The sequence below is a fragment of the Pelecanus crispus genome, chromosome 13 (genome assembly GCF_030463565.1).
Source record: "Pelecanus crispus isolate bPelCri1 chromosome 13, bPelCri1.pri, whole genome shotgun sequence".
NCBI classification, from domain to species: Eukaryota; Metazoa; Chordata; class Aves; order Pelecaniformes; family Pelecanidae; genus Pelecanus; species Pelecanus crispus.
The window spans coordinates 14,119,073-14,142,215 of record NC_134655.1 but is presented as its reverse complement, the minus strand read 5'-3'; the positions used below and the strand labels follow the sequence as shown (position 1 = coordinate 14,142,215).

The following is a 23,143-nucleotide window of genomic DNA, read 5'->3' as shown; positions in this document are numbered from 1 at the left end:
AAAGAAAGCCAAGATATAAGCTTGACCAGGAAACTTTTCACTGTCTCCTTCCTAGACCAGAACCTCACTGTTGGTGCTGTCTGTTTTATATAGCATGGCAACAGCTCATCATGGAAGAGGTGGAGATGACCCTTCTCCAGTTTATGGACTGCCTGTTTTTGATCTTTCTCTTACTCAACCTGATGAAGACTAGAACTTCAAGGGGGCTTAGAAAGGAGTGTATGAAGAAGCCACTTCAGTCAAATTAATGTTCCCAGACAATAGGAACAATCAGTACAGATGTTACCAGTGACATGTTATTTCATTGAAAACAAAAACAAGTTTAAGCCCCATGTCTCTTTACCAGGGGTAGCTGTGCCCACACAAACACCTTTTGTCACTTAACTGCATCCAGGGTTTGACATCAGTTGTGCTTCCTCTTCATTCCTTGTCCACCCAATATTCTTAATTCTCTTTGGATTGTTGCATGACCTCTTGGAGAGGAAGACAACAACAAAACAAACAAACAACAACAACAAAAATCAAATACCTCAACCCGCCTTCACCAAGGGCTAAGCCTTTTTTTTTTTAAAAAAAAACCCAATTTTTTATTTTGCATAGCTACTACAAGACTGCAACATGCCTTCCAGAAGAGTGTCCAGCAGGTTTTTTTCTGTGAAATTAAGAAAATGAAAGACAGAAATAAGATAAGGCATTCATGCTAATTTCATATGAAGTATTTATCTTAATGGAGATTATTGTACTAGAGTCATATACAACCTGCCTGTTGAGAAATTCCTAGGGATGGGGCTGCTCCTCGAATGAGCAAGTGGAATTTCATCAGTTAGGGAAAAAAAAAAAGTCCAAATGACTGTATCCAGTTCATATTGGTGCCATTCTGCAAATATCAAATTTGATTTCTCATCTCTCATAGCAAAAGAACACAAAAACCTTGAGGAGATTTTCAGACAAGACATCAATAGAAAGACATGTCAAAATAATGAGAAAGAGTAACAAAAGGTTAGAATAAGTTAAATTCCTGTGACAATTTTAAAAAACAATTCTGCCTTAATAAGAGTAGCAAGAGATGACTCTGACATATCATGGAGCACTATGGCCTTTATTTCAGAGTGCTTTGCACTGCTCAGATGATGACACTTTCCCCACTAGTCTGGCTTCCAGTCTTTATTATGCAAAGTCCAACATTAAAAATTTAACCAAAAAATAATAAACAAGATAAAAAGTAAAAAACAAGGTATGGATAATCTCAGATGAGATCAGAAATGAAATTAAGAAGAAATTTATGCATATGGAGCAAAGCCAGCTTTGAATATAATAAAAGCTAAAGGCTCCTACTCAAAGTGCTTTGGAACAGGCTGATGCTAATACAAGTGACCAAATTTAATCACTGCTGAGAAGGGGCATGCAGCATCACTCCATCCTCTTGCCAGGTATCTTCACTCTTCTCCAGTCCTGAGCTCCTGTGCTGACTTCAGCTCTTCAGCCTTTGACTCTCACTTTGACTAGAAGCCATCAGTTTTCCACCAATACAAGCTAAAGCTGCATAGGGTCCTAATGAGATTTCCAAACGTGATCAAGCAGAGTGCCATCATAGGGTGCAATATTTTCAGGGGCTCTGGAAAATCCTGCAACTTAAATGTTACCTGCCTCAAAATACTTTTACAACCAGGGTCCTGTATTCAACAGGATACAGGAAGTATCCAAGAGGCTATTTAGTCTGTGTCCCATCCCCTCCGTGTCTGTCCCCTCCCCCCCAGCATAATTTAAACCTTGGGTAGCAGAAGAGAAGCTTTTACATGGATTCAGGGCACACCATACAGAGCTTGCTTTCCCAACAGCAACACAGATATGCCACAGCTTAATCCCATTTGTCACATTAGGTAAACAGGCAGCTGCTCATGTGGAGAAAATTCAGCAGCAGGATACTCAATATCTGAATTAAAGTTTTCTATACATTTAACAATCTAGAAAGAGGGTGAACAATGAGGTAGCATGTTTTTAGATTTCACAGAATTATTTAGGCTAGCTGAGGTTACAAGAAAGCTGTGGGGACTTCAAAAGAGAATAAATACTGCTGGATGAGCACATAGTGTAGCAACCAGTGGATTTTACTGATGACAAAAGATAACAAACTAATACATGCTGTTGGATATAAATTTCATTACACACATCCCAGGTACAAGGTGTCACTGGTGAGCAACAACAACCCCATCTCTGGATTTATGACATAGTAGATAGCACAAGCAGCCGAAGTGTTTCCGTTCACTCACACTCTAGCAGAACAGTAAGTTGTAGTGGTTACTCAGTACAAATAGAAAGGCCATGCATTTAAAATGAACATGCATGAAAAATAATTTCTGGAAATAATGCAACTGCCATCTGGCACTTGGTGTAGTAAATATGCAGCTAAGGCCATGACTTGGCAGGATTTTTAAAATGACTGACCATTTCTAGATACCCGAATATCATATCAAAGTGCTAAACAAAACCTTGAGTCAGATAAGGGGGGATATAATTCTCATAATACAGGGCACAAGTCAAACACCAGCCAATACAGTCTAGGAGGAAACGTCCCCCTTGAGAAGGCTTTTTTTGTAACAGTCTGGCACAGGAAAATTCATTGATTTGCTCAGGCACTTGTCAGACAAAAATATTAATCTAGTTGAACCTCTCATCTGATTTGGTCTGGCAGTTATACTCCAGACTTATTCTCCAGGGTTTTCCATTCATTAAGACCTTAGTCTATATTTTAGATAACAGAAACTATTTATATTTTACTATTTCCTTTCTTATTTTCATTGCAGCTGGTGGTAGGCTTAGGCTCCCTGTAACTATGTAGTCGGTTTTTTTCAGAGATTTTAAATAATACCCACTATCCTTTCATTGTTGCCTCTTCTGAAGGGAAGCACATCCCACCAGCACCTCCTCCCATGCCTGCAGCCATCCCCATGGCTCCTGGACGACCTTCAGAGCATCCCTGCCCATGGCAGAGCAGATCCCACTCTCTGAGCATCGCCTGCACAGACATCAGTGTGCGTGTTCAGAACAGCAGTATTTGCCTCTGGGGGTCAGAGAGCTAAGGCCCATCCACATCCCTCAAAATTGTTTATTTATAAACGCACTTGAACTGCTGCCAAAATACAATTTTCTCAGGGCAGAGGTGGATGTTCATAAGGGTCTGGGAGTCTCAGCTGGCACTGGCTCACACTGTGACCAGGCTGGCAGCCCATGGCTTTTACCCTTGCCGCCAGGGTTTTGCTGCAGGCATTTGCCTTGTCTTCACTGCTCTTATGCCAGTCTCTGGCTTTTCTTTCTCTTCTCTTTCAGCTGCTCTCTGAGGATCCTGGTTATAAACCATTAAAAAAAAAAAAAACAACCAAACAAAAAAACCCCCAAACAAATGCAAACCACACCTTATTTTCTCTCTGCTCCTTCCCACCATCCCAGCTCACTGATCAGAGGCAACAAAAGCATACAGGAACAGGTACTGCTCCATACTGTCTCCTTTTGAGTGAAGGTGGTGTACCTATGGCATCATTTGTAAGGGCATTATTTTAACAAGGTGAGATTTCACCTTTCTCCTGACAGTAATCATGTTAATACTTAATATCAATCATAAATATTTAAAGCCTCATTGCAGTATTGAGAAGCAATTAGTAAGTATCTGTGTAGTCCTAGGAGGGCCCAAACTCTAAACTTGATAAATATTCCCCTTAAAAGAGCTCCTCGAGCTTCCACTGTGCTGAGACATGCTGCCGCTGCTCTCTGGGGATACTGTGCTTGCTTCACTCCTTTTATCAACATGATGCTTCTGCTCTCCACTGCCACGATGCCAGCCGTGGCTCCAGGCACTACTCTGCCCATCAGCCAAGCTGGGAGGGCTCCGAAGTCCCAGAGCATCTAAAAATTTCAGCTGACCCCATGGCTAGCAGAGCTGAGCATGGAGCAGCAGTTACTACTGGCAGTAACATGGGCAGTTAAACCAGCTGGGGGAGGAAACAGAGCCCCTCAGTGCTCCCCGAGGTGTGCAAATGCATATCCAGCAGCCCAGAACCAGTGGGATGATGCCGCCCTGGCACAGGGAGGCACCTGGGGTAACATGACACAGGGAGGACAACGCCAAAGCAGCGCAATGAGTCACAGACAAAATGTCCACTGCTGGTTCACAGATTTGGGACTTACCATTTTTCCAGACCATTGATGGGTTTTAAGCACAACTTGTTACATTAAAATAATGCAGGGTGATCTCACCAGTTTGCTATGTCAGTCACAAGCCAATGACCGGATTATACAATAACTAGCTAAAAACTAAGCCAGGAGTTGGTCAGAAGGGGAAGACTGTTAATTAATCCAGGTGGACTGACACAGTCACTTACACATATGCAACGGCAGTCCTCACAACTCACAACCATGAATACACTAAAAGAGTTAAGGAAAGTCCTGTATAAGAAACATCACTTCTTATTTCATCTTTTTCTTCTTTTTTGGGGGGAATGAAGGGCCAAAACAATAACTGTATTTAACTCCTTGTATCCTTCCCACACAGCATTTGGGCACAGGTGCCTGTAGCTGGTTGGCAGCAGTAAATACTAACCTGTACCTTGAAAGTCATTACTAGAAATCAGCAAGGGAAAAATTAAATTTAAAGAAAAAAAAAGAAAAAAGGACAGAGCTGATGGCCCCAGCTGTTGAAGGAGCACGTTGTTCCTTGCTGCAGCTTCAGAAAATACCCAGCATCAAGGCATGCAGCATGCCCTGGCACTGTGAGATCTGCATTACAAACATCCCGGGCACTCTCCGTCTGTCCTTTCAGGTATTGACTGCGCCCAGGAACTTATTCAGCAACACCTTGCCCTTGTCTCGCCTTACCAGGTCTCTCTGCAAGTTGTTTACTGCTGATAGCAAGAGCTGCCCTAGAAAGGCAAAGCAGGGTCAGGCAAAATAAGACTGCAGAACAGGCTGTTTGACTGCAGCTCTTTCGGCTTCCCCTCCTTCCCCCTGCAGGGGGAATAAGCAGCAAAGCCTGCCGTAAGTGGTCAGCACATCTCTGTCACCACATAATAATGGTGAGAATTAACAGCAATAATCTGGATGTAAAGCTACTCCAGCAGTTAGAGCTAATGGATGCTGAATCTAGTACCAGCCTTCCTGGAAGCTGCGTTGGGCTGCCAGCATTACAGTGTTTTTTGAAACTCAAAGAGAGCAGCCTGGGCACCTGGACTCACAGATGAGTCTGGTGGCCTTGTTGGCCACACTGTGGCAACTTGTTAGCAGCTGTGAACCCATTTCATTAGAACAGAGAAAATTTAATACCTTTTGTAATTTCCACTTGGATCAGCTGATGAGATTCTCTTGCATTCCTTCACTAGTCCTAATAGACAAAGAGCATTCCTCTCTTTCTTGCCCGTCAACACTAGACATCAGGCAAACCCACCACTGCTTGTCCCTAAAATGCTCCTAGGTGAGGAGACAATCTCCATGTGTTGTTAGAAACTCCATTACGTGCAGGATTCCTGATGCCCTATCGCACCAGTATTTTTAATTAATCAGAAGTTTCTCCACCGAGATTAAACACTGTGTTAATTTCTCATTTACTCTCCCCAATACATGCTTATCAATTAGCGTACTAATTCGTTTCATTCTTTAGGAACTGCATTCCATGGAAAACATTGTAAGTTGTCAAATGCAACTTATCAATTAGTCCAAGACATTTAGGAATGACTAATTGATAAATAGATCAGAGCGCTGACTAATTGGTGAAAAATCCAGCGTGATGCATCCTGCCATCCCTTCTTTTGTAATAAGATTCTTGAATTAACCAACAACTTGATTTTTCCTTCTTTTAATTAAGAAAAGAAAACCACCGAAAACCAGAAGTCTTTGTGGAGGGTGTCTGTTCAATTTTCTGGTTATGCTTGAAGTGAAATCTACTTCATCTACCTCATTAGCTGAAAGTGAGGAAATGAACCTACTCTGTGTCCTGGTGTCGGCTGGGATAGAGTCAATTTTCTTCCTAGTAGCAGGCATAGTGCTGCGTTTTGGATTTAGTAGGAGAAGAATGTTGATAACACACTGATGTTTTAGTTGTTGCTGAGTACTGCTTATGCTAGTCAAGGACTTTTCAGCTTCCCATGCCCTGCCAGGTGCACAAGAAACTGGGAGGGGGCACAGCCAGAATAGGTGATCCAAACTGACCAAAGGGCTATTCCATACCATATGACGTCATGCTCAGTATAGAAACTGGGGGGGGTTGGCCGGGGAGCAGCGATTGCTGCTCGGGAACTGTCTGGGTATCGGTCGGCGGGTGGTGAGCAATTGCATCGTGCATCACTTGCTTTGTATATTATTATTACTATTATTATTATATTGTTGTTATTATTATTATTTTACTTTATTTCAATTATTAAACTGTTCTTATCTCAACCCAGGAGTGTTTCTCGCTCTTACTCCTCCGATTCTCTCCCCCATCCCTTGGGGTAGGAAGAGTGAGCGAGCGGCTGTGTGGTGCTTAGTTGCTGGCTGGGGCTAAACCACGACACTCTGCAAAGTAAAATTTGTCATTGGGGCTGAGAGAGCTGATGTGGAAACTTAAAAGTAACTTCATCACTCTTCTGTTTATTATATGTATCTTTTAAGGTTCCTTTCTAATTACATAAATTAAAATTGACTTCTACAAATCTGGAGATGTGCTGCATATGTTTCTCTGTACAGCATATGGCAGCTTTTGAAACAGCCCAGTGTCATAATATATAGACTATACAGAATGCACAGAGTAAAATATACAGAGTAAAAATGACTGAACATTCACAATTATGTCTCTGAGCAGTAATGCTTTCCCTGATCGGTCCATGGCCATGAACCCTAGAGTTACTCTCAGAGGAATTCTGCTGATGCGTGAATATTTGCCCCCTTAATCACTGATACTGGTTTGTGTGCTACCATGTCAAACAGAACATAAAACCTACCAAAGCGTTTGTATATATTTGGATTTCCTGACCTCTAGCTCTTCGAAAACAAGATGAAGTCCATTGTCCTACTTGCCACTATGGCATCCAGAGTGCTTGCAGGCTGCTGTAAGAAGAACTATTTTTCCAAAAACTACAGCTGAAAGGAAACCAAGCCAAGAAAACCTGTGTTACACAAGAGGCCAGATTTTGTCCTCAAAACCAGTGTGTGCAGCGGTGCAGAGATGCTACTTATGACACCAGATAAAACAGAGTCAGGAATAAGTGATGATCTCTGGAGGCTGTCAGTTATAATAACAGCCAAGAGCCTTTCCAGCTGCTGTCTCATGTTGGCGTAAGAACTGGTCCACAAAGCTGAGTATAATATACAAGATATCTGCCTCCCCTCCCAGTCAAAGCTAGAAATAGGTGTAGGACTCTGAAAAGCTTGATGACTCCAACACATATGAAGCTGAGGAAGACACAGCTGTATTTGGTCCAAGTTGTACGTCGTGATGAGTGACACGGTTAACCTGCTTTTCCTCCATGCTCTTTGCATGCATGTTTTATTTACATGAACCATCACATGCTGAGGTGGTTGATGTGCCCTGTTAGTCTTATATCTTAAATGATTTTTCTAGATGCCCGGAAAAGAGTGTTCACATGTTATGGTGGATTTAAAGAGGAACAATACACCTTTGACACAACCTTAGTCTTTTCCCTTTGGTCCTCTCTTAAATGTACCCAGTCAGTTCATGCACTTTAGCTTCTGGATATCAAACTAAGTGTTTATTTTCAGGATGAATTAACAAATAACCACTTGGGAGAGGGGACAGACTTTCTCTACTCCCTCCAGCAGCCTTCTCCTCTTGCTGCTGGTGTGGCACAGCCCTGGCCGCTGACTTCCACAATTAGTAGCTTAAATCATATAGAAAAGTGATTTTACAGGCGTCCACAGGAGGAGGATTTCACAGGAGCTTTTTCTCCTCCCACCACAAAACCTGAAAGCAACATGTCTGCTTTGGTCCAGCCCAACAAGGGCTACTGAGCTGGCCCAAGTGAGCAGCACCAGCACAGCTCTAGCAGCCTCCTGGCTCACCTGAAATAACAGCAGCTATTCTCATTTGTCACAGTATTTCCACAAGTTTTCCATGCCTGTTCTGAAATTACAACTTTTGCCAAAAAAAAATCTATTTAGTGCCATTTGCCTGTGGAGAAGTGTTTGGGCCATCAACAGCTAATACTGGTGGTCTGGTAGAAAAGAGGAATAATTACAATTCCTCTTCAGATCAATGGTATTTACTTGCCTCTAAATATGCAGCATGGTTTACAGCTTTAAACGACCTTAAGTAATTATTTTCTAGGCAGAACAGAAAATCCATTTCCATTAGTTTCCAAAGACTCAGAAAGTATGTATGTAGGAAGATCACTTCCATAAATCCACCTTTTCAGAGTCACGAGGTAACCCAGAATTTATGCAAGTGCAGGTCAATCAAATCATTCAGTATTTATATGCTCCTTTTCAAGCTCCAGGGAACTGGAGTAAACTGCTAAAAATAAAATACACATGTTGTAATACGCAGAAGATTTAGAGATGGAACTATTCTGACAGCCCAAAATAAAAAGCTTTATGCATAAGATCTCAAAGGATAGGTCTGTACCTAAATCACATATTGATTTAACTCACTGTAGACAAGTTATATAAGCTTTAGAATTATGTATGCTTGATCAATGTGTTTTAGAACTGAATCTCTGTCTGACTTAATCATTTAGGCAAGGGAAGAAGTCACATAAATATTCCTACATTTTATTTTATAGGACAGTAAACCAATTTCTAATCAAATCTGTAAGTAAACAGCATTATTTGTTTCCAAGAAATATCAATATTAAAATACTTTCCAAAGAAAATCTGAAAACAGAGTTCAAAAATTACTGTTACCTATTAAACACACAGATTACACTGATACGCGAGTATACAAACATGATGATCAGAGATACAGAGGCAAATGCAATACCCCTATGTAATATCCAGGGATGGAGAGTCCTAGCACCACACTGAAAAAAAATTGGAGGTTTTTTTCTCACCTCAGAGAGGTGAGAAAGTTGGATGTGTTTGATATTTTACTCCTTTGAAGTGCTAACAGCGATTCTACACTTGAGTGCAGGAGCAATGTCCCACTTCAGTGCAAACACACCAACCCTATGGTAGGGGAGCAATAAAAGCTTACACCTATATAAGCAGATCTCAAAGTGTTTTACAATGGAGGGCATTTTCTCAGGTTAGAGATAGAGAAACTGAGGCACAGAAAGGCACAAAATGACCCCCTGAAAGGCACAAGGCAATCTCAGGTATAAATACCAAGAGCGAAGTTTTTTATTTAAATGCCAAATCTAGTAGTGCAAACCTCCTTTCTTAACCACATTATTGCTCAAATCCCACTGATTTGATCAGTTGGAGCTCAAGGACTGATTCTGACCTGGCTTAGAGCTGGGTCAATCACAAACACACTCCTCAGCTTTTCCCTAAGCTCCTGTGTCCTAGCGAATTTTGGGGCAGTCCAAACAAAAGGTAAAAAGCCAACTCGCTGTTGCAGTTTCTCTGGGTGGCCACAGCAATAAAAAAAAACCCACAAAAAAAACCCCACACCAACAACAAACCGATGCCGACACCATTCATGGGTCATTGCCAGCAGCAAGGAAACAAGCTCTGCTCCCAGCAGAGCATCGCCCTCACCCAGCAGAGGGTGAACCTCAGCACAGACCCGTGGCCAAGTCCACATTGATACTCCCCAAGCCACCAATGCATGAAAAACCAGGCAAAGCAGACTGCTGCAGCCTCAGGGGATTCCCTGCAAAAATGTATAGTCAAACAAGGAGGGAAGCCACTTACCGTACAGGACTGTAATGAGCGATACGGGCATGACCAGGATACCCACCAGCATGTCTGCCACCGCCAAGGACATCAGGAAGAAGTTTGTGGCATTCTGCAACTTCTTCTCCAAGGACACAGCCATAATTACCAGTATGTTCCCCCCAATGGTCAGCAGGATAACAACCAAGATCAGGAGGGCAGGCCAGTTCTTCTCCCTCACGGACATCCGAGAGACTTCACCCTTCTCAGAGGCATTAAGAGAATCAGATGTAGGCAAACTCTGATTCAGAGTCAAATTGCTGCTTAAGGACCAAGCCATCAGACCACCATGCAAACTAAAATCCAGTGTAACAGACACTGTTGTTAAGCTGAGTAATATTCCAGTGCTACTTAAAGCGCTCATCGTCTGGAACTAGTTTTTCTGTCTCTTAACCTTGCCTCGGAGATGATCCCTTTTCCAAATTGCAGGTCCAAGGCAGATGCTGAACTTCACAAAACCTGAGCCAGAAAATAATTTTATCTTCCATAGTGAAACCTTACGGAAGTTAGCGTGGAGCTCTTCTAGTTTCCTTGGGTGTGGTGGAACATGACCCCTGACTAGCAACCTCAAGGGAAAGGAGACTTTGCAATCTCCAGCTGGTTTCCAGGTCCATCATTCTGAAAAGGAAAGAAAAAGTATATTCTTCACTGAAATCATAGTATACACACCACCTTCTTTATCCCCATGCAAATGACATTCTTATTCTCTCCCTTCCTGCTGGCTAGGATGTTCTCCAGACTGCAAGTAATTTATCTTATGGGTACAGACTATGCCTACAATTATGGGGGAGAGGGGGAGAGAATCGCATCAGTGTGCAGTGTGCTCTGGCTGGTTAAAAGCTGATTATCACTAATTAAATGTTTTGTGAAACCTGCAAAAGCAAGTCTGAAGAGCAAAATATGTTTCAATTGATAGCCACTTCACAGATACTCTACTGCTGTGTAAAATAGTAATTGCACGAAATTCCAACCAATCCAGAGAGTGCAGCCAAAGCGCAGTGTAAACCATCTCTTTAAATGGAAGTGTTTGGATATATTTTGCATATTCTGAAATAAAGCGCATTTGAGGGTGTTGTAAAAACCCTCAGATGTTAATGATTAACTCTGCTATAATAACAAAGACTATAGTTTGGTTTTTATTGGGAAATAAATGGTGGATAAGACGCAATATGTATTAGGTAATATGCTATGCTGTCAATCCCTCCAAACAAACAGATAACAAAGAGTTAAGAGAAGAGAAAGTACAAACTTTCATAAAAGCTGAGCAGTTATTTCTGCTCTTCTTCATCTGTTTTTGTGCCACTGTGCTTCCGTGCTGATCACCAGCATGCAGCTGGGCCAGGAAGTCCGGTCCCACCAGTCTGCTGCCCTGCACATGCAAGTATCAGCACCCTCATCACACACACAGTCAGTAGGATAGATTTCCTCAGAGTATCTCACATGATTTGTGCTCCTTCACAAATCATTTGACAGTGAGGTTAAGTCAGATTATGTTCCCTGACTGCCCATGTAATACAGGCCAGAAAGCATCACACTGTTGCCTCGGAAGGAGTCCATTAGCCTCATACATTGACCTAATTCAGCAAATTAAACATACTCAACTTCAGGCACATGCCTACACCCACTGATGCTAAGCGCATGTATTCCCAGTCCTGGCTAAATCATATCCTCAGCAACTCAATTGTTTTGACTGCCAATCCTGTACAACTGATGAAAACATCAACGTTGCTTTGCATTTCCATTGCATCACAGTCAGGATCCTAACAATCATGTACAGCATAGGACTAAAAGCACAGAAAGAAAGCAGTTAGTAGAACAACAAAGAAATCCCCCACACTATGGAAGTCGATCAATAAGTAGAATAAAATCAATAGCATGCAACTTACGTTGAGCATATCCTCAACTTTTTGTTCAGTCCACAAGAAAAGAGCTGTTCTATCAACTCTTAAATAAATAACTAAATAAAAGCCAGATTTTAGCCCTTGAATACACTGTGGCACACATGTGACACCACAATTTGCTATCCAGGGATCAAAAGCTAAATGTAATTCTTAGCATTACATTAGATTTTATGTAAAATAAGAAGCGCTCAGAGTCCTATAATAAAGTGTTTAACATTCATGGAGGTTTTGGAAACTTACTAATGGGCTTTGCGCACAAAAACATTTCTTAAATGAGCAGTGTGCACAATGAACCCAGATTTGCTTCTGCATTATAGTTAATTACTCCCAAAGGGTCTCTAAACCTCATATTTAGGAAGAAGTTTTGCACTATATGCACAGAAAATAATTTTGCAGCTGCACATGCAGATGAATTAGCAAATAGTCACTGGACCATTTATTTTTCCAACTTAGCTTGTCTAAAAAAAGTCTCTAGAAAGTTTCAAAATACTTCAGAGGGGTTTTTTGTGTTTTTCCACCCCCCCCACCCCCCCGCCCCAGCACAGCTTTTACTTTAAAGCTGTGAACAAAATTAACCATTTTTCCAAACCACCTTTCAACAGTGAAGGAGACACAAGGCAGCTTTGTGACACTTGAGCTTTGCTGTGCAGGACACCCCTACTAAAGCCAGTGGAAATTTCTGGGTCTCCAGAAACTCTCTCTTCAGCTCCGTGACTCTTGGCCACTCCTGATCATGCCACAGTAATACTTGGTTCATGCCCAAACACGAGGACACAGTCAGACAGCGGGATGCCCAGCCTTGGTCTTACTTATTCCCGGGTCTGAGCTCTTGGAGGTTTTGGAGAAGGTGATGCTACCACCACTCTCGTCACAGATGTAAACAAGCTTGATGATCCTGGCATGTGCTAGTTGGGGTTGCTGAAGGAACATGGGCAGGGAGATGCCTCAACTCTAGATCATAAACACCCCCCACACCAAAAAACCCAAACCAAAACCAACTTCACTGTAAGATAAAATCAGACATTTTAAATCAGAAATCTTATAACTGCTCAGGACTGAATTCCGAAATGGTCAGTAGGGTCATTCTCTCTTGCATCTCACAAATGTATCTGCAGTATCATTTTCTTCCATGAATGATGTTGCATCAGAGGATGGAGGAAAAAAAAAATGGTAGGCAGAATTATCACTTGCTTATTCATCAGTTTTATTATTAAAAATAAAATGTACCTTATTTGGCTACTAATGGACTGCAAAGCATGGGATTCCAAAATTATACTAGTCACCAAATACAATTTGCTTAGAATTAAATTACCCTCATAAGAAAAATCTGTTTTGTCAGGAAGGTCTAAGAAAGGGAGACTTCAAAATTCATTTACTTGCGCTAAACGAGCGGTTTTCAAACACACACAGAGACAGACTGAGCAAAATGCTTTCTACACAAAGTAAACTCTGCAAATCTGGTACACACAAACTTCTCAGCAAGAAAATTATATTTTCTGAAGTCTAACAGATTTCTCAATAGTCCTCCCCACTCCCCGTCAGCAGTTAAATATGTACATGTACTACATACAAGAGTAAAATTATGCTATGACATTGAGAAACTAATTTTTTTTAATTAGGACTATAATGGTAAAAATGAATATCAGACTCCTAATTCCATCTTTTTTATTAGAAGGGTTATATAGATACAGATTTCTTTTAAAACTTGGCCCATTCACCTGTCTATTACTTGGAGTGGCTCATGAAGAGAACCATTACTATTTTTGTGCCAATGCAGAACTAGGAGAAGAAAAGGAAATCACAAAGACACCTAAAAAAGCATTTTCCAGGTGCTCTTATGGAAACGCAATAACTGAAATAACTGGGTACCTATGTAGGAGAGATACATAGGAAAAAAGCAATGACACTGGCAGGAGCTCTGCCTTATCCTATAGCCCCCAAATTCCTAGTTTAGATGGATTGAAGACATTGGCACTGCTCTGTAAGTCACCTTGTCCCTGACGGTGGCCAGAAAGAAGTTGGCAGCCCTCATTCTCGCTGCCACTGACAGCCACCCTTGGGTGCAACCAGGTCCCCACACCTGCAAAATGGAGGAAGGAAGAACTAACCTCTCAGACCAGAATAACATCACTGCTTGTTTTGATGTTGCCTAAATTTAGCCATCATCAGGTCTGGCATAAACTGTGACAGACCTTCACCTCTTACCTTGGCATAAACAGAAAGAAAAATATTACATGGAAGAGAGGCAACTCTTAGGTCTGAGCCAATGCTTCTGGCTCCATTCTACCACATTTCTGTGAAAAACCCTGTGCTAGAGTGCTTATCAAGTCTCATTGACCCTCTTTTTTTCTACATTGCCTTTATTTATTGATTTTCAGTTTTCAGTGCCTGGAGAATCAGTTATTCATCCCAAAATAGCATCAGGTTCTCTAGTGGCAGGAATACCTTGGAGAGGACATCAGGATGACAAGGGTTTTCAAAAGTGGTATAGGTTTTATCCAAGATTATAATGGTAAAAATAATGGTTAAAAAACACCAAAAAAAAAAAAAAAAAAAGCCCCAAACCTATCTCAACTGCCTTAAAATCAATAGAGGAAGCATTTTGCATATTCATTTTGAAAAATGATACATGTGAATTTGACTACAGTGATGCTCAAGACTGGGCTCCACCTTCAGAATTAACCATCCTATTGCTTTGTTAATACTTTTCTATTATTTTACATGGATTCTGGCTTGAAGTCATCAGCTTTCTTTTTCACTGCATCCCTCAGTCTCCACAAGGTAAAACTTCATGACTAATTCCTTCCAGCTACAGTCTTCTAAGCACATCACTGTACCAGAAAAATAATTCACATTTTATTCGTGAATTCTGCATATATTTAAGAAATATCTCCATAATTTTAAATTAAAACCTGTGCCTACCACAGAATTTTTTTCCAATAGCTAACTTCAAAGCACACATACTGAATTTTGTGGTAAATCATCAATTCCAGTTCAATCTACTACCAACAATTAAAAATATAATTTAAACATTCAGCAAAGCCAACTTCTTATATATGCCACTCTTGTTTTTTGATAGAGATAAGTAATGAGTTCTTTGGGCACTTTTTTTCCTTCAGTCTTTAAGTCCACTTTAGAATAAACTGAAGCTAGAAAAATATTTTTGTTTCCCTTCTATCAAGAACACATGAATTATTTAAAACAAAAGTTCGGTATGATGAAGTTTTGAGATATTCCAGAAGGTTAGTTGAAGGGAAGCAAAAGCTATGGTGGTTCATAAGTCTGTACTGGCAGGGCACTGGGGTGTTCACACACCTTTGGGAGTGTTTACCATCATTACTCTTGCTAAAAGGAAAAAATAAACAAACCAACCAACCTTTCTTGGAATAAACACTTTTTTTTTTCCTTTGATTTAAATGCATTTGTCTTTAGTTGCTTTACCCTTCAAAGCTCAGAATATTTTTTCCTGGAGAAAAATCAACTGCCTGCTGAGAACTCAAGACGTTCCCCGGCCCCCAGCCAGGATGCTGCCTCTCCTGGACAGACTGCAGAGCTCCTGCACTCTCGTAAATCATTTAATAACTCTCTGGGACTCATAGCCTGAATGTTAACAATATGCATTAGAAATTGTGTAAGAAATCAAAGATTGTCAATTTAGCCCCAAAAAAGAACCTGAGTCTCAGGCAGACTCAGAGAGGAGAATAATACATTAATTCATGGTAAGTCTTGCTGTAAAAACCAAAACTACTTAATGATCAAAAGCAATGACTTTCAGCAATTCCTTCCCCACAAAAAAAAAAAAAAAAAGCAACATCCAATGGCTTGTCAAAGGCACAAAGGCCATGTGAGCAAAAGAGATTTTTTTCCTCCTAAACTATCAGCAGTATTCAATTCTCTGAGTCACGTTGACATTTCATTGATAAGCAGATGAAAGCCAATGAGTTGTTAAAGATCAAACATTTTTAAATCAAAAGTTTTTCCTACAGCCTTGGCTTTGATGGTAGACCTCCATAAGTGTAAAAATAAATCTGAAGTAAACTGAACTGCAAGTACTGCAATTTTTGACAGGAAAACAGTTGCAGATAGTTCACAACTATGAGCCAGATAGTCAGCTGAGTAAATTGTTATAGCTCCATGAAGCCCTTTACAAAATGGCAAGTAATTCTAAATTATATAAGATGATACACAGTTCAGGCTCAAGAAGGCAGATTTAAGGCTTCATTCTTCACTCTGAACTCTCTATTTCCTGCTATTTGCATCTCTACCAATTCATTTTTTTTTTAACACATTGCCAAATTCATTTTCATTTTTCTTTGGAACAGAAGGCTGCTTTAAAATACATCTTTTCATGATACCCTTGCAAGGGCCCCTTTAGTTTTAGTGACTGAATAAAACCATATTTTCATATTTTCAGAATTCTATATTTTAGGCACTTGCAACTCATCTTTCTCCTTTTTGTAGCAGCACTAAGATGCATCCCTATTTCTGTGCAGATCTATTTTTAAGTGGTGTGTGAGAATGCAGCAAGTCCAACAGAGACCACCAAGGTGATTGGGGCTGAAGCACATTAAATACTGGGTTTGGTTCAGCACCAGGTTTGCTTCAGCCCAGAGAAAAGGCATTGAACGGGGACATATTTCCTGTCTACAGCTACCTGCTGGCGCTTATAGAGAAGACAGCAGAGAGACTCTTCCAAGAGCTGCACAGCAAAACGACAAGACACAACTGTCACAGTGATAGATCTAAGGAAATAATGTATAAAATAGAAAAAAGTAATCACAGTGAGGATGGTCAGACAAGGGAAGCAGGTCAAAGAGAGACTGCAGGATCTCCATCCTTGGAGATGCTCAAAACACAGATGGGGATTACCTTCAGACACCCAATCTGACTTTGAAGTTAGTCCTGCCTTGAAGGTCTCTAGTCCAATCCCATGCTCAAGAAGTCCCTTCCAGCCTAATTATTCTATGATTGGATCAGGAATGTGCTTCTGAGCAGAGCTGTCCAACCTGGGGGTGTTTTTGAGCTCCTATCCCTGGATACACACCCTGTGCTTGTCCCTACTGCCAAGCTCAGGATAAGATCAGCACATCCTGTCCCCTTTTGTTTCACTAAGGCCAGAAATGAAACTGCATGCCCAGGTGAGAGAGCACAACTGCGAGGACCCCAGTCTGCACAATGTGGGGACCAGGACCCTACAGCTGCACCAACACACGCCCCTATCACACTGTGGAGATGCACACAGCAATGCCAAGTCCTCATCTCTGGTCACCTGTTGAGGTTGCAGGCGTCTGAGGAACCTACAGTTCAAGTATATTCTGAAAAGTGGCAATTGTAGAAACCCCAAATTCATTTTAGTCACTTGGTAGCATCAGGAAATCTTCCCATCTTTTGAAAGCAATACGTGCACTACCAGCACAGAGGCACGTTTTCACAATCATTTCGGTGGGAAAAGAAAAATCAAAACCTCATGATTACTCTGCAGATACCCACTTCAAAATTAACTGAACATGCAGTCCAGAGAAGCGCTTATGCCTTATTTTAAGTATTTAAATACTTTCCAGAGCCGCTCTTGAACTGGGGACCACATTACTAGCACTTTGATTAGGGACTTACTTTCTAAGGGAGTATTCAATGCTCCGTCTTCAGTTTTGTAAGAAATTCTGGAATTTTTCCCAGCAGGTACTGGAGATAAATCAGTGTAAAAAACACTTAATAAAACCTTAGGGAAACCTCCCCAAACACAGCTTTTTACCACTGTTTTAATTCCAACACGTAAAATAACTATTTAATTACTTGCAAACTAAAAAAGATTTCATTTTTTCACAGCAAGGGGAAAATGGATTTTCTCAGACACAAGCTCAAGTAATGATATTTTGTAGGGTCATAATAATGAATCACTACCATTCTGTCCAAAACCAAAGAGCATTAATTTTCCTCTCTGTATCTTCCCTCATACTGAGTCAGAAAGGCATTAATTCCTTTTCCAGACATACCAAGGCAATACAAGCACACAGAAGAGATCTTAATCTACCTTCTGGCAGTAAGACTAGCATCCTTATTTTTTATTTTCCCTTGGTGGAAGAGCACCTGGGAACCTCACAAGAAGATGTAGATACTCTGCCACTCCCTGCAATGATAAACTTGCTCTCTTTGCTCAGACATGCAGAAATACTACAACAGAATAAATCTGAATCTCATCACATACTGTCCTAACTTCTTGGAATGATTACGCCATAGTTGTTCATATTTTCTATCTGTAGATATCATTCCAAATGGCGCTTTTTTTTTTTTTTTTTTTTTTAAAACAAGCATGTCCCCAGTGGCTGAAATTCACCTTTGTAAAAAGACCAGCTGAGCATCCCTCAGCCTCCATGGCAGGTATATTTTGGTATCCTTATTATTGCATGGGATGTTTACCTGCCACTGCACATGGAGTTAATAATGAGTTAAAATTTGGATTTTGCTTCATCCTTATTAATAAATAACTGAAAGCATTCAATACCAGCATTAAAAAGTCAACGCTTGCTGCAGGCATCATGTGTACTTTGTCCCTGGGACACAGAGGTTTGAGAGTCTGCAGAATACTCCAAGGCAGCTCTTGTGGCTGTAAAGACCCACCTTCTGCCACCACTGGGGTGACATTCCCTCAGTCCCTTTTTAATTCAGATGTACAACGTCATAAACACCAAATGTAACATTGGTGGAAAATCTTTTGTGGTAGGTTTTTTTTACCCTCAGCTTTTCAGGGTTGTTGTTGTAAAGTACTATTAAACTCTTTCCTACTCACAAGAAAACCAATTTTTCCTCTCCTCTCAAATGTTCTGCATGATAGCTCTTTGTTTACAGCATTAAGGTCTGGAAATGAGCACTTGCAATGTTTGCTTCCAACATAAAACATAATAACACAAAACAAACACAGTTGCCTGGCTTTCTGTAGCTAACTTTTTGTGAGTTTTAAAGCCACACCTATTTAAAACCCAGAAAACTCCACAATTTTCAGCAGTGTTTGCAGCACAGTGCTCTATCCCCTGTGTGCCTGAATAGCTTCATAATTCTAAGTTACCATATATATGGCATTTGTTACCAGTATGTACGCACCCGTAGGAAAAGAACTTAAATGCATCTAAATAAAAAATAATCATGAACTGATTTATTTTCAAATTGTGGTTTTAGGGAACTCTCACATTCAATAAATATGAACCTGACATTCTGAAATTATTGTGCATACTTTGCAATAGTAATAGAGAGCAGCAGTCAATCTGGAAAGGAAGAACATGAATATTCACCAGGCCAGATCATGAGTCATGACATGAATGTACACACACCATTACATAAAACGCATGTGCTCATTTGGAGGGGAATGGTGGTGACTCATCTGTTATTTAATAAGGTAAATTTCTTAATGTCGTGGTTTAGCCCCAGCCAGCAACTAAGCACCACGCAGCCGCTCGCTCACTCCCCCTACCCCAATGGGATCGGGGAGAGAATCGGAGGAGTAAGAGTGAGAAACACTCCTGGGTTGAGATAAGAACAGTTTAATAATTGAAATAAAGTAAAATAGTAATGATAATAATAACAATGTAAGAATGATAATAACAATATACAAAGCAAGTGATGCACAATGCAATTGCTCACCACCCGCCGACCGATACCCAGACAGTTCCCGAGCAGCGATCGCTGCCCCCGGCCAACCCCCCCAGTTTCTATACTGAGCATGACGTCATATGGTATGGAATAGCCCTTTGGTCAGTTTGGATCAACTATTCTGGCTGTGCGCCCTCCCAGTTTCTTGTGCACCTGGCAGGGCATGGGAAGCTGAAAAGTCCTTGACTAGCATAAGCAGTACTCAGCAACAACTAAAACATCAGTGTGTTATCAACATTCTTCTCCTACTAAATCCAAAACACAGCACTATGCCTGCTACTAGGAAGAAAATTAATTCTATCCCAGCTGAAACCAGGACACTTAATCAAGCAAGAAACCGTTTGATGTTGCATTTGTAGCTTTCTTTTCACTCCAGCTCTCTGTGGCTTCTGAAATCACGCCAGTTTGGTAACGTCACTCATTTTCTAATGAAGAAACTGGGATTCTATGATTTATTATGCAGTGATGTGGGGCACACCCTGCACCACACGCCACACATGATCCAGGGAGAATGTCCCCTTTGCTTTTCACATGGACCCTGGGTTCAGGCAGCAAGACCCGCTGTGCCTGTGCACAGCCTGGTACGTCACCAGGACGTGACTGCTCACCATGGGGTTCACATGGCTGAAATTGCTTCTCCCTTGAACTGATTTTCCCAGTAAGCACCTGAACCAGCAGAACCCTCTAATTCAAAGCTCAGGGAGCTATTTATTTTAAATTATAAGATGTTTAATAGAGACCTCCTACCTAACATGGTGGTGCATTATTAATATATGCTACTGAGTGCCCCCTCCTGTTGTCAGTGCTGCCTGAGCATCTCTTAAAAAGTAAGCCAGAGAAAAGCAAAGCAAAGGGCAAAGCATAATAAAAAAAGTGTCCCTAATGAACTGACAAACCACTCAGGGCTTTTACTATAATAGTATAGTTAAATACATGTTTTCACATACCTGTACAATGTCAGAGAAGTGATTATTGAAATATTCATGAGTTACTTGACTTACCTGTATCTTATACATAACAATTGATATAAGAACAATTACACAGAAAAATGCAGCTATTCATAGCAAGAATAGCGAAAGGTTACTACTGCATGGATAACACTCACAGAGTGATCCAAACCCAGCTCTTCACAGCATGCAGCCTCTTACACACCAAAGATCTCGTTGCACCACTGCACCTCTTCTTTAAGGTCTATGGAGATGCTCTACTGCCTTCCCCAGAAGAGAAGGTGACATTGACCTGGCAGCTGTATTTTTGCTTGTCTTCCAGTTTTACAGGCTCTCACACGGCTATTTAATGTACGAGGATACATTGACTCCTAGGAATGTTAGGGAACAAAGACTGATAAAAGGTAAGTTAAGTAATTCCTTAAAGAGATTAAAAAAAACCCAAAAACCAAAACACCACAAAACAAAAAACACCACACACACACATCCCTTCCCCCAAAGAACACTGCAAAAGTGCAGGTTTGGGTTGTTTTTTTTTTTTTTTTTCCCCTTTTTAGTGGGTTTTAGTTGGGTTACCCCTCCTTCCCCCCCCTTTTTTTTGCCTCGGAAAACTGATCCATATGGACCTGAAAGGGGATGACTGACAGTATAAATTCAGAAAGCCAACACTTCTCTGATCTAAATATATCACAACTGGATATTTTGGTAAATAAGTACTAAGGGAAACCCTAAAGACAAAGGTAGGTAGAAAAGAAAACTCTTAACAACAGGTATTTAAAAAAAAAAAAAAAAAAAAGGACAAAGAACAACATCAGACTGAAACAGTTAAAAGAACTTGTCTGTGTAATGCCTGCATTTAAAGATAGCAAATGATCCACACAATTGTAAACCTGTTAGTTTGACCTTAACCAGGCAAAATTTCAGAACAGATTTAAACGGAAAATTAAAGACATGAAGATACATGGAAACTGCTATAAAATCTGACATGAGTTTCCCAGATGTACATTGTAACAGTCTTGACTTGGCATCTTTGGATTTTGTTTGTTTGTTCTTTAACATAAAAAAGAAAGAAAGAAAGAAATGCAGTGGTTCTAATTTACATGGACTTCATTAAACCATTTGATATGGTGTTACCAGTGAAATTATTAGGTAAGCTCCAGAGAAAAAGAAAAACAGAGCAATTGTGAAACCACCATGGAATAGGCTGCAGAGGAGATGAAAATAGATTAGGCTGAAAAACCAAACCCTGCTCTGGAAGTAGTTGTTCATTGAGGCTGGCAAAGATACACACACACCAAGCAAGGAATTTACATCTTTATTGTAAAAGATAAGGAGGAATTAATGCCACCAGCACAAGACACTTGAGTCCTAATACTTGTATTTTCATTCACTAATCTTCCATTTTCAAGAAAGATGATTCAAACCGGAACAAGCCTGTGTATTCATGGGCAGGAGCATCCTGCCTGTGAGCCAGCTCCAGGCAGCAGGCCATGGATATGTTGCACCTAAGATGCATTAGTGCACTGAGAAGTTGAGCAAGCACCAGAGCCTGCTGTGCCATATGGACACAGCCATGCAGACCAGCATTGGCACGTAACCAGCCTGCTCGGAGCTGGGCAAAATGAGCACGGTTGGGCTGCACTCATCCATGGGGACAGCAGAACAAGAGAGTCATCTGAGAAGAAAAGAATAAAAGGCTTGGCTTGTTTAACTGTACAAGGGGACAATACGTGGTGGACTCTAACAAAGTGGAACTGACCACCACCACCACCATCCCTGTGTCCCCATTGCATTTCTTTCTGTAGGCTCCACTGAGGCAGGGTCATAGTCATGACTCTCGCTTTGAAGAGAAGAGACTACTTGCACAAGCAGGTTTGTGATATCTAAGCAAAGCCTCTCATAACACAATTCCAAGTACTCCTCTGCCTTTCTTGGCAAATTCTGCATTTGCAAGAAAGTACATTTTCCAGATACCTCGATCATCTAACTGGTCTTTAGCATCTAAGTGATTACATGGTTCTCTGCGTACCAACTTGCTCTCACCCCCTCTTCCTTACTCCCACACCATTAGTCCTCTTGCCTTGGCTCTCTCCATCAGTTTTTGCCCTGCTCCTTCCTCACCTGCAGCACCACAAGGTGGTAACTTGGGTTATCCACCAGGGAGGCCGCCCACGACCCTGCTGATCTTGCCCTACCATTGACATGCACCCAGACTAGCTCCAAGGAGGCTGGCCCACAGATTCAGCCCAAGAGGCCATCAGCATTCCTCCCACAGGCCAGCTTTCATCCTGAAATCCAGGATCCCAAGTTTCACCCATTTTCCATCTTCCCTTCCTTCTCTCTGATCAGATGCGTCCTTGCACATGTAGGCAGGCACCTTGCAAGCCTGCTTTCCCTTTTCAGCATTGAATAAGGACAGTTTAATACTTTTTAAAATTTGTTATAACATGACTTTTGATTAAATCTCATTATCTAAGCCTTTTTTTTAAAAAAAAAAAAACCACCAAACCAAACTTATTAGCTTGACTTTTTTAAAATGGTATTTTGTTTAATTTCTTTCCTAGGCCTTACAGCTGAGAGAGAGAAAAAAGGGGCCAGAAATCAAAGTATTTGATCAGCTTTGGGTTTATTACTAAAGACAGAAAAAACAAGAAAGGCTGACTATTAAAAATCTTAAATTACTTTTTTCCCCAAAATTGCTCTGGAGAAAACACACTCTAGCATGAACTAAATTTACTACTGATTTTCTTAATACAATGATATGAATTTGAGCTTTTTTCCCCCTACGTTGCTTAT

At 40.9% G+C, this 23,143-nt stretch overlaps 1 protein-coding gene across 2 annotated transcripts in view; it reads right to left on the bottom strand.

The window, feature by feature from the left end:
* The window catches only part of HTR2C (5-hydroxytryptamine receptor 2C), a 97,782-nt gene that overhangs the window by 32,155 nt on the left and 42,484 nt on the right, over positions 1–23,143 (bottom strand). For both annotated transcript variants that reach the window (XM_075720603.1, XM_075720604.1), the window contains exon 2: positions 9,835–10,473. In XM_075720603.1, the coding sequence (XP_075576718.1) occupies positions 9,835–10,219 (385 nt within the window). In that variant the 5' untranslated portion in view covers positions 10,220–10,473. The remainder of the gene's footprint in view (positions 1–9,834; positions 10,474–23,143) is intronic.